Below are 13,180 nucleotides of genomic sequence, written 5' to 3'. Positions count from 1 at the left end.
TCCACTGCTATTTAAGAGATTGAGAGCAGACAGCAGATCCTTAATGAAAATTATAATTGAAAGGCAAAGAGCATTAATCACCATCAACATCACCCCGGGGTTCTCCAACACACACACATACATATACACATATACACACACACATGCCACGCATTCACTCAGGTACACACACACACACACACACACATTCCGCTGTGGAATGAAAATGTTGATGCCAGATAGCGCTTTCATATTCGGCGTGATCGATCGAGCTGTCTCGCTGCTTCTCTGGTTTTCAGAAGTGATACATCTGCAGATCTAACAAATTGTTTTTTTTCTGATGTTTTTTCAAGCATTTGATTGACATTCATCGCTTCATGTTCCTCCACTGGATCTTTAATGGTTTTTTTTTGTATTATTTTCTCCTCTGAGGTTATGATATCACTTCTTCCATCCAGTCCGAGGCATTATAATCTTTAATTAACACGGATCTGATCAGTTTTCTGAGACTCCTGATCTAAAAGAAAATCCTGATCTATTTGTACTATCACCCTCAGCTCCTCTATAGATTGGAGAGGCAGATGGAAATTGGGTCAGAAAAATGGAAAAATAAGATCTACTCTATCTAAAAAGAGTCTGGACAGGGTGCTAATACTATAAAGGCCAAAGTTAACTAACAGAATGAATCTATATTTATATCTATTTGCACTAAATTACGTAGGATTTACCTGATCGGTGGAATAGTATACATTTTACAACCCATTCACATGACATAAGAAAGCAAAACATAAATGACCGAGATGGGAGTGACTACTCGATTTATGCACTTCACCTCTAAAAAAACAAAAAAACAAAAAGGGATAATAATAACATTTCCGTTATTTCAAATTAGTTAATAACACATATGTAGGCTATAGGCTATTCTACACTAATATTATATACTCACGTGGATAATTCACACTGTATTAATATAAGATGAGATAAAAATATAAAGTCCTCCATCCAAAGCAGTCCGAGGCATTATCATCTTTAATTAACACTGACCTGATCAGTTTTCCCACTTATAAAAGACTCAATTCTGATCTCTTTGTACTGTCACCCTCCGTTATTTTATATTAGATGAACAGATGGAAATAGGGCCAGTGTATTCAGACAGAATTCTCATTTGAATTAAAAAATTAAATGAAAGTATGTCATATTTTAGAAGGACAGGTTCTGGACATGGTGCTGATACTATAAAGGCCAAAGTTTACTAACAGAATAAAGTTCTATTTGGACTAAATTACTTAGGATTTAATTGATAGGTTGAGTAATGTAAACTTTATGGCTGAAAACAAAAATAATATTAGCATACATGACTGAGATGGGAGAAGCTACACGATTTATGCACTTCACCTCTAAAAAAATGGGATGGGAAACCCTAATGAACCTCTTACAATAATACTAAAATTGTATTAATTCAATGCCAATCACAACTGAACTAAATTCCTCCTCAAGTGCCTCCATACTTGAGAAAAGCTAAAAAAATAAAATAAAAAAAAACTCATATTTAAGAAGAGTCTGGACATGCTGCTAATACTATAAATGCCTTAGATAACTAACAGACTAAAGTTCTATTTGGACTAAATTACCTAGAATTTACTGATTCTTAGCATACATGACTGAGATGGGAGTAGCTACTGGATTTATGCACTTCACCTCAAAAAATTGAATTAAAAACCTTATAAACCTCTTATAATAATAAATAAAATAATTATTTCAATGTTTATAACACATATGTAGGCTATAGGCTACACTAAACAATGACTTACTGTACAAAAAGCTGCAGAAGTGACACACCTCTGAGTAGCCACATATTTGCCCAAGCCAAGGTTTCTATACTATTAACAACCAAACTTAATGCCTCCTCAAGCGCCTCCAAACTTGAGAAAAGCTGAGGTTATTTTACAGCTCGTTTTATAGAAGGTAAAACAGTCTGCCATCTAAAATCATGAGGAACCATGATAATAATTACATTAATCCATTAATCCCCACCTTTATAACTCTAATTCAATACAGAAAATGCAAAAATAGCTTAAAACAAAACAAACGAAAAGCTGACATGAGATAATCCCCAGTTTCTCATAAATGATATGATGTGAGCATTAACCTAATTAGAAAGCACTCACTGATTTAGCTTCCTGGAGGCTCTAACCAGAGTACAGCCATGGATCATCTATCTGTCAGGTCTGTCATGATGCCCTCCAAACCCATCATAAAACCAGCGTCACAAATCATTCCTGTAACCCTGTATCATCCCTACGTCAAATGAGCCCTTCCAACAAACATAACCAGCATATTCTACACTATTTCACCTATTCTTTACTATTGTAAGGTGTTTTAGATGATGTGCCTTCGTAAGGAGTCGAAACGAAGATCGTTTTTAGTGTCTAAATGTTAAAAAAGGTGTTTAAAAACTCCAGCAGCACTGCTGTGTCTGGTGTATGGTGATCTATGGGGTCCTGAGCATTGAAGTACAGGATGAAAGGATGATAGTAAAGTACGTAGAAAATGATCATACAGTTTATAATCAGAGGTTATACTATGCACTCTAAATTTATAATAACCTGGATTGGTTTAAACAGGGTTTGCAGGTTCATGGTTTGGTGCATGCAGTAGCATTTAGAATATACAGTATGTGCTATTAGAGTAAATACGGTAATTACACAGAGGAACTGCAACACCTAGAAACCTAGAAACCACCCGAAAGACGAGTGTAAGGACTTAGCAAACACCTGGAAAACCATGGAAACCTCATATTGACTCATATCTTAGAAGCCAACCTACCTGTTTCCATAGAAACAACCTAGCATCAGGTTAGCTATCAACAGTTTGATCATTGCAACATCTGAGGGATCTCCTAGTAGACACTGCTAGAAACCATAGCAACCATCTAAGAAGAACTTAGCAACATGAATGCAGCCATCTAGCAACTTTTGAGCAACACCATAGTAGCCACAATGCGTATCCAAGCATTGACCAACTGTGGCAACACATGCACTACATGAACTACCTATTCTATGTCTTAACAACTACCATAGCAACCACTTAGCATTATATACACCTCCGTTTAGCTGCTTAACTTTCAGAAATGGCACTTATTATTAGCTTTTATTCTAATTATTGTATGTTTATTTGTGAACTGTGCAAACCATACAGTGACGTTTGTGTACTTTTACACCCCTAATGTTCTTATTAGCATCTCCGCTAACCCTAAGAAGCTCAGTCATCCCTGCTTGGCCCCAGTGTTGGCAGATCGCTAGCGCTCTGTGCATAATCTGCTAATGATTAGGTTTAGTGTTGGCATGTGGGCAGCGCGGTGGGCGCAGATGCTAGGTTGAGAGGGAGGCACAGCTGCCTGAGCCCTCATTACTCCAGGCGTCCTGCGGAGACTTGGACGTGGCCATTAGCGGTGCTAGAGTTAAGCCCGGTGCCATCCACGCGAGCCAGGCATTAACAATGTCCCAAATTAACCACGTGAAAAATAGCCCTGCCTCTGCCTCTGCCACCCAAACGCCGGGTATAACAGTGGCTCTGATTTAGCGGTGTGAGACTCCGGCTCTGTAACAGACACTTCATACCGGAATTAAACAAACCCTCCATTAGCAGTGCGAGCGCGGGGCCTGACACTAGCCGCGCCGGTGCTAAAAAGCAAAGCTAGGCTACATAAAGTAATGTTTTGACAGGCGCCGCTGCCGCGCTGGCATTGAACCATCGCTCTGTTTATCTCCTTTCCTCTTTATTAATCACACTTTGGGAGGCGGGGGCAGAGAGTGGACATTTGACTGTGAGGGAGAATAAAAGAGAAGAAGAAAGTATTCTGCGAGAGAGCAGAAAAGAAAAATGAATAAAAGCTATACGCTACATGTCCAAATGTTTGTCGGCACCCCTTCTAATGAATACATTTATTCATTCAATACTCTGTAGGTAGAAATATAGATACTAGTGTTTAATAAAATACTTGTAGAACTGTAGAAGTTGAAAAAGTGTCAACTCAAGCTTTTTACTCTTTAAGTAAAAGAGTAAAAGTACCGGTTTCAAAACTACTTAAAGTGTAATGTAAAGGTTAAAATAAGGACGGAAGTAAGGAAACAATGGCTTGTCATTGAATACAGTTAAATCTTAAATCTTAAAAAGCAATGTCTCAAAATCCATAATTTAGGAGGTTTAGGTAGCTATGATCACTAGTAGGAAGTTGATTAAGAGGTAATTAAGAAGTGTGGCACTATCATCCCCATTCAGTTATTAATCAAATGTTATTTTAGCTTCTGTGTTTAATTTGCTCTGGTTTGAGTTTGAGTAACGTTTTCTTAGTGGTTGAGTTAGATTGGGTTTGCTTTGGTTTAGGTTTAATCTGGTGTGGTCTTTTTTGGTCTGGTCATGTCAGGTTGGGTTGGGATAGGATGTGATGGGTTTGGGTTAAGTTAGGTTTGGTTGGTTTTATTAAGTCTAGTTTGGTTAGGTTTGGGTTGGTTTGGTTTAAATTGGTTTAGTTTGGGTTGGGTTTAGTTGGTTTTGGTTTGGGTTTGATTTGGTTTGCTCTTGTCTAGCCTGGAATGGTTTGGGTTGGTTTGGTCTGAGTTGGGTTTAGTTGGTTTTGGTTTGGTTTGGTCTTGTCTAGTCTGGTATGGTTTGATTAGAGTTCATTTGTGCACTTTCAGGGATCTCTGTGTGGTTGTTTTGGTCTGAATTGTGGTGTGATTACTGTATTCACACCTGCCCAAACGAATCCCAATGATAGCGAAAACGAACCAGAGTCAGATTTTACCAGATTGAAAAGTGTTGCATGTACGTTTTTGACCCTTTGTTAATTTTACAAGCAAAAAAGTCAAACTAGTTCCTGCTTACAACTGCGGATACCTGATAAAATCGCCAGTGTTGCACAATATGAGTGGTAGCTAATAAAGTGTGGGCATATCTCAGGTTGATGGTCTTTAATGCCTGCTGTTCCTGTATATCCCCTCATTCTTCAAACAGCTGCAGCCGTTGCTCTTCCATAGGCCTGCTCTCTACGCCAGCGCTGGATAAAGTACCGTAGTCAAACTCCCATCTGTCCTCTCTGCAGCAGGCCACGAGGCTGAGTGCCATCAGAGGGAATGCTCGGCCGTGTAAGGGCGTCAGTGCGGCTATAAATTAGGTATAAGAGCAGGGATTATATATGTCTATCATGGTTTAATTATGGGATGCGGTGTATGGCGGTGGAATGCTTGATGCACACACTGACAGCGCTGTGCAGGGTATTGTAGTCAGGATGGAGAGGCGCTTTAATTCCCAGGGCTGCAAGGCTGAATGGCATCAGAGGAGAGGCTGACCCAGGTCACGGCACCAGCACGGATATAAATGATGTTCCTGAGCTGAAGATGATGTATGTCTATCATACTTTAATGATGTCATGGGCAGAGTGGGAGTAAAAGCTTTCTGAAGCTTCTGTCTGAACTGCGATGTGTTTCTGGGTAAACACAGTATCAAGGTGAGGTCCCGGAGCTGGAGGAGAACTTTCGCTCGATGATATGATGTGGAGGTAGCGTTGGTTGCGGCACTACAATGGCGCTTGTCAAGGATTGGTATAGCAGTTACGTTAGGTAGCGAGTAAATGGTCAGTTCTTGAGGTAAAGTGCTTAGTTCTTACTGTGTTGAATCAGGAAAATTAGCTAATATAAGAACCTGAGATACAATCAGATCTCCAAACATCACTGTACGGCCAAATAAGTTAAGTTTACTTGAAAAAATTGCCTTAAAAAAGTTAAGTAATATGGTTTAAGCAATGGCTCATTTTATTATAAGGATAGGATAAGGATAAGGATTTAGTAGCAGAGAAGAGAATTAGAATTAGACTTAATCTGAGAGGGGAAGTGATAAACTATGGTGGCCCAGAATGGCACATCACAGCGACATTTACAAAGCAAACAAAAAGATGACAACACAACTACATTAAGAAAATGCAGCATTTTAGAAACGCAAAATACATTTACCACACCGGAAATCCTCCGGGCCCCTAGAGGGCGCTTTTCTCCATATGGTGTATATTACTGTACATTTAATCTGATGGGGAGACAACGATGCATAAATGTTTATATAATAAGATTCTTTCACTTTCTGCTTTCACTAGCGTTTAAACAACGGCTCATTTCATTATAAGGATCTTTAGTGTAGAGATTTACTCAGCCTGTCGTGTTTCTTGTAGTCTGAATAAATTCAGTGCACTGTATTTTCACTGTGTAGGACTTCAACGTTTAATAGATGCTCTCTGTAAAGAATTGACTGCAGTCAGAAGCCGTGCCTGTCTGAGTTTTGAGGAATGTATCACGCCGCTCCGTGTGCTCTGTCTGCTTTCATTTTCAGCAATAAAGACCTGGCGCTGTGGAAAAGCAATATGTAATCAGTGACAATCTCGTTCCTAATCAGTGGTTTAGAAACATATTCGTACGTGCAGAGCTGCAGAACACCAGCACACAGCAGACTTATCAATAAACACGGGTCTACCTCAAAAACTAAAAAGTTCGCAAGTGTGGAAAATGTAAAATTAACCCTGTGGAAGATCCACAGATGTGACAACTGTCTCAATATTTCCATTAATATATTTATTAGAATACGGCACAGAGATGTGGTTTAGATGTTACTGAATATGTATGATATGTCCTCTTGATTGCATCTTATCGCGGCTTTGAACGTGACTCACATCCAGAGTAACGAGGCTTTGAAAAAGGATTACGATTTTTTTATCACATTGCATGCTTTCTACTGTATGCAGAGGTGCTGTGAATGCAGAGATGCCTGAACTGGAACTGTATAATCTTTAGCGTTGAATACAAGTTCCTTTGCTTTAGATTGTGTCACACTGTCCTAACTACTTATACAATGATCTGAGAAAAAAAAGTCATTGCATACAACAGTCAGTCACTCCTAGTAGTGATACAAGGGACACTTAAAGTTTAGCGATATGTGCAAAATATCTTACGGCCACATGTGTGACATTTAAAACAGGTCAATTTCCAAAGTCTTAGTCTGCATTTACACATTTTCTTTTCTTTAGAGAAATTACAGATACAGAAGCCAGAGAGCGGTGAGTACTGTTTCCTACACCTTCAAACTCAGACTCTAAAAAAAACTGCTACAGGAAGACGTCTGGCTGACCCACATGGAAACAGCAGCTTTAGCCTTTAGCTTTAGCTCAGATTAACATGATTAAGGACTGAGTTAATCTGAGAGGGGAAGTGATAAACTACGGTGGCCCAGAATGGCACATCACAGCAACATTTACCAAGCAAACAAAAAGATGTCAATGCAACTACATAAAGAACACAGCATTTCAGAAATGCAAAATACATTTACCACACCGGAAATACTCCTGGCCTCTAGAGGGCGCTTTTGTTCATATGGTGTATATTATATTTAATCTGATGGAGAGACAATGATGCATGAATTTATATGCATGTTTTTATAATGAGATTCTTTCACTTTCTACTTTCACTAGCGGTTGTTACAGTGCTAGACTGGAGTACGCAGTAATCCAGGCCTGGTTCATGGCTCCATCATCATGTCTACTCAGGATTATAATGTATATTTTATGGATGGTGTGTGTTCCTGTACATTAGCACAGTTTCAGAGCTTGTCACGCATGCATTTAGCACCACACAGAGAATAATACACCATGTTAAAACCCTCTGGGGTCCAGCAACTTCAACGGCGTGTCAAATTCAACGTGTCCTGATGCTTCTATTAATAATATCTTTGTGATAATAAAGCGCAGTTAAGCAGGTCATCTTCTGTCTTTTACTATGTCTAACTGGTGGAGTTTTGTGTATATTTTTTTGTGAAACTGACCAATGGAAAATAATAAAAAATAGTCCACCAAGAAGTTGATAGATGGAATGGAATGATTATATACAATATAATGTAGATGCAATATTAAAATTGCTTTATTTTCATAATAAAGGGAAAAATAGGGGTGTTCTAAAACCTTAGTATTTTTTATTAGCTTTTTTTTTTGTTTTACAAGAATACAAAAAATAAAAATCCTAGGTGTCAAAGCGAGAACAGATTTTACAAAGAACAAAAATGATGTTATTAAAAGCATGGTGGTGGCAGCATCAACGTAACTCAACTTTAGAGTAGTCATATAGGTCATGGTACTCTACTTTACCAGAAAGAAAGAGAGACATAGACATAGAAGAGAAATACAGTAAGAATTATTTGTGAGATTGGTACCACCTTAAAATAAGACTACCTGTATAAAGGGTTTATAAATGATTTACAATTAGTTTATTAATGGTTACTAATTAGGTTGTAAATGCCTTAAAATCATTAATAATCAGTTATAACACTGTAGGAATGTAGAAAGAGCAACAATGACCTGTTGTTTGCCAAATAGTGAACTATATTACACAGCCGTCTATATTGTTGCCCTTTCTATGTATATGTGTTATAACTGATTATTAATGATTTTTAAGGCATTTACAACCTAATTAGTAACATTAATGGTAACACTTTCTTTGAATGCCATCTATATAAGACTCTATAAACATACTCATAACACATTATAATGCATTCATAAGGCATTATAATTAGTTATGCATTTTTATAAACATGTATAGCCATATGCATAATACCTTATGAATGCATTATAATATGTTATGAATGTGGTTATAGCGTCTAATAAAGATGGTATTCATAGAAAGTGTTACCACATTAATAAACTAATTGTAAACCATTTATAAACCCTTTATAAAGGTAGTCTTATTTTAAAGTGGTACCGTGAGATTTAATGCAAGATTTTTAACATAATTAGAAATTTAAAAGTAAGACAGGCAATGAATGATGATGTGGATTGTTTTGTTTGCCTGTAGAACCAGAAATCAACATGGACAAATGTTCCTGAAACGTACTGTAGTCTGATATAATATAATATAATATAATATAATATAATACAATTTATCTAAGTAATGAGCGTTTTCACACAAGCGAGTCTTCAGTTTTGTAGCTGGTGAACTTCTAATGAACCCAATGAACTGTGGGTCAAAACCAGAGTTCTGAGAGTTCTGATAAATTGAAGAGAAAGGCTGAAGGACACGTCTGAAGTAGAAAAGAGAGAAAAGAGAGAAAGAGAACGGGACTAACGAGCAGGTTTATCTGAGGACAGTTCAGAGAACCGAAGAGAAAACAGCCAGTACCAGACCGTCGGAGTGCACACTTTACCTCAGACAATACGGAATATCTTAGAAAAAAAGCAGGAATACAGTGAAAGAGAGTGAAAGAGAGACAGTGGCCATTTAGAAAAGAACAGTAGTCTGGACACTTTAAGACAGAGATGCACTTTCTCTTGTTGTGTTGAAATAATAGTTGTGTGTGTGTGTCGCAGTGGATAGCACCAAAAAATAAATAAAATAAAAATAAAAAATAAAACAAGGCCAAATATCGATCTTAAATGAATGTAAAATCAATCGGCACCAAATAGTTAAAATCAGAATACGATTGTTATTTTTCATTATACAATCAAATTGGATGTTAAAAATGCTCAGTGTCCAATATGCTGTATATATATATATATATATATATATATATGTATGTATTTCTGTTTTGCAACTTTTGTTTCCCTTTTCTTACAACTTTTATGGAGATGCGGATTTCATTTTCCAGCAGGACTTGGCACACTGCCCACACTGCCAAAAGTACAAGCTGGACAGTGATTTATTTAATTTTTTTATTGGCTGTAAGCCAAAATCAATCATCAACAATAAAAGAAATAAAGGCTTAAAATAGATCACTCTGTGTTTAATACATCTATATAATATATGAGTTTCATATTTTGAACTGAATTACTGACATAAAATCAGTAATAGATAGATAGATAGATAGATAGATAGATAGATAGATAGATAGATAGATAGATAGATAGATAGATAGATAGATAGATAGATAGAAGAAATCTAAAGGTTTCAAATGATTGGGCACGGCTGTAACTGAAGATGCTGGGGTGTGCTGTATGGTGAGCAGCAGTGCAAATCTGTTGTGAACTGAATTAAATTATGGAGAGAGAGAGAGAGAGAGAGAGAAAGAGAGAGAGAGAGAAAGAGAGAGAGAGAGAGAGAGAGAGAGAGAGAGAGAGAGAGAGAGAGAGAGAGAGAAGGAGAGTTGATCTAAGAGAGCCGGTTCTCTGGTTTCACTCTATCAGAATCTGCTGTGTTTGAGTAGAGGTGAGGGATGTGGGCCGATGTGTTTCCAGAGCAAACAGCCGCTCAGATATGTACACACCTGCAGACTGCAGCTCAACCCACCTCTTAATAAACTCAGAATTATTTATGATAAAGCAGAAATAAATTATGCAGAATGCAAAGTGTATAAGCCAGTTAAAAAATCAGATAAGCCTAAACTAATATAATGTAAAATACAATGACAGTATATACAGCCAGTATAAATGTTCAATGACTGTACAGGAGTTCGAGAATGAAACTGAAACACCTGGTTTTAGAGCACAATAATTGATTGTGGTGACGGACAGTTCTGGTGGAAACAGGAGAGTTGAGGTGCACATTGAATTCTCATTTTCCAGCAGGACTTGGCACACTGCCAAAAGTACCAATTATACCAAAGTATAATATCCTAATTTTCCGAGACTCTGTTTTTTGGGATTTCTTTGGCTGTGAGCCATAATCATCAACAATAAGATAAATAAATATATCACTCTGTATGTAATACATCTATATAACATATGAGTTTCACATTTTTCAACTGAATTACTGAAATAAATGTAACTTTTCAATGATATTCAATATTCAATTGAGATGCACCTCTACAGTATTTATTATTTTTAGTTATTATATTTTTTAATTGCTTTAAAATGTGTAATATGTCCAAAATTGGATGCAAATACAGCATATAGGCATATAGTAATCTCATCATTAATAATCAGCAATAATAGATTCAGACTGACTCGCCTGTCAGAATGGTCAGGCTCAGAGCTGCAGCTCTGTGAAGCTGAAAAAGCGACGACCTGCCGTCCCTCCCTGCTTTTTGTCTTTCGCTCATTAGGGTGATGAACGAGTGTTGGCCGAGGCTGTGTAAGCTTTATCACAGGATCATCGTGTTGGAGTTGAAGTTTCTGCAGCGAGAGCATATGGCAGGATGGCAGCGAGAGATAGATCACGCTCTGTGCTTTTGTTTAGAGGCTCTTTGATTTACACAGTGTGAGTTTGAGAGTTTGAGCTGTGCTTCATACAGAAGAAATAAAGAAACACAGCACCAATTTACTTCCTATGAACCCTGTATTCATAATGCATTATAAATGCATTCATAATGCATTATATGACATGCATAATACCTTATAATGACTGTAATAAACCTGTGTTTCCCAGCATCCTCAGCACTAGTGGTGTTATGTCTCTGTGCACTATTTGTAATATTAGACTCCCATCAGCCAATGGCAGCTCACTTCAGGAAGCAGCCCGGTACACCTGTCAGCATCAGCACCATCCAGCATCCAGCACCAGTCCATCCGCCTGTCTCTCAGGCTATATTACTGGTGTGGGTGTGTGGTTTGAGTAATGCTCTGTAAGCATGTGTGTGTGTGTGTGTGTGTGTGTGTGTGTTTCTCGCTCGCCCGCTTGTTGCAGTGAGTGATTGTAGGTTGGAGACAGCCTCTTGTGCTCTGTTTGTAAATATACGGTTTTGTCATTCTGCCATCTGTTTGCTTTGCAAATGCCACACTGGATTGAATCTCTGCCATTCTGCTCATTTCACTCAGCGTGAAGCTTCAGCTCCCTGAGACTGTGAATAAAGTTCTCCCTCTCTCTCTCTGTCTCTCTCTTTATTTCACTCTAGATAATATATATATATATATATATATATATATATATATATATATATATATATATATATATATACAGGGGTTGGACAATGAAACTGAAACACTTGGTTTTAGAGCACAATAATTTATTATTGAATTCTGCGTGATTTGATCAGTCTTGGTTTCATGTTTTTTGGATACAATCCGGGTTAGCACCCGAACATTCCTTTCAGACAGCTTCCTCTTACAGCATCCACAGTTAATCCTGTTGGATGTGGTTGGTCCTTCTTGGTGGTATGCTAGCATTACCCTGGATACCGTGGCTCTTGATGCATCACAAAGACTTGCTGTCTTGGTCACAGATGCTCCAGCAAGACGTGCACCAACAATTTGTCCTCTTTTGAACTCTGGTATGTCTCCCATAATGTTGTGTGCATTGCAATATTTAGAGCAGAACTGTGCTCTTACCCTGCTAACTGAACCTTCACACTCTGCTCTTACTGGTGCAATGTGCAATTAATGAAGATTGGACACCAGGCTGCTCCAATTTAGCCATGAAACCTAAAATCCCACTAAAATGATGCCAGGTGTTTCAGTTTCATTATATATAAACCCCTGTATATCAGTTTCTCTTAAACTCAGAGTAAGAATTCCAATTGAACTCATGAGATTAGAAGGTATTCCCAAAAAGAATGTTTGATTGGTGATAGTTTTCAATCTGTTTCTGCTGCAATCAGTTGTCATTTAGAGAAATAATGCAAAGAAAACAAGTTTATACTCGTAAAAGTTTACAATTCAGTTTTAAGAGTTCAGAAATAATCAATATTTGGTGGAATAACCCTGGTTTTTAATTGCATCATGGCATCATGTTCTCCTCCTCCACCAGTCTTACACACTGCTTTTGAATAACTTTATGCTGCTTTACTCCTGGTGCAAAAAATCAAGCAGTTCAGTTTGGTGGTTTGATGGCTTGTGATCATTCATCTCTTTTCCCCTTGATTATATTCCAGAGGTTGTCTATTTGGTAAAATCAAGGAAGAACAATTATTAAGTGGTCGCTTCATTTTTTTCAGAGCTATGGGGTCTGGGGTCTTTGAATGATTTTTTTTCTATACTGTATACTGTAACTGATTTGTGATTCATGTTTTAAATGGATCTGAATATCACTTTAAAGTTAAAATAAAACTCAAATGCAGCTCTGCTGATGTCTGCTGCTGTTCTCTGTTCTACAGGAACGCTGAACGTTCTCCTGCGAGTTAAAAGCATCGCGACGGTGGATTCGGTGGTGTGGTCTCGCTCTGGATCCCAGGGACCCAGCTGGCAGAAGGCCAGCCTCATGGTGATGCCCAGCGGACCCTTCCAGGTAAGTGCGTGCGCTGT

The 13,180-nt window shown here is 37.9% G+C and overlaps 1 protein-coding gene across 1 annotated transcript in view; it reads left to right on the top strand.

Moving 5' to 3' along the window:
• LOC103023441 (MAM domain-containing glycosylphosphatidylinositol anchor protein 1) overlaps positions 1–13,180 on the top strand; it is a 229,565-nt gene that overhangs the window by 194,859 nt on the left and 21,526 nt on the right. Inside the window, exon 16 of the mRNA XM_022685148.2 lies at positions 13,033–13,163. Coding sequence (XP_022540869.1) covers positions 13,033–13,163 — 131 coding nt within the window. The remainder of the gene's footprint in view (positions 1–13,032; positions 13,164–13,180) is intronic.

Source organism: Astyanax mexicanus, chromosome 7 (genome assembly GCF_023375975.1).
Source record: "Astyanax mexicanus isolate ESR-SI-001 chromosome 7, AstMex3_surface, whole genome shotgun sequence".
In the NCBI taxonomy this organism is placed as follows: domain Eukaryota; kingdom Metazoa; phylum Chordata; class Actinopteri; order Characiformes; family Acestrorhamphidae; genus Astyanax; species Astyanax mexicanus.
This window is presented reverse-complemented; position numbering and strand designations above follow the sequence as displayed.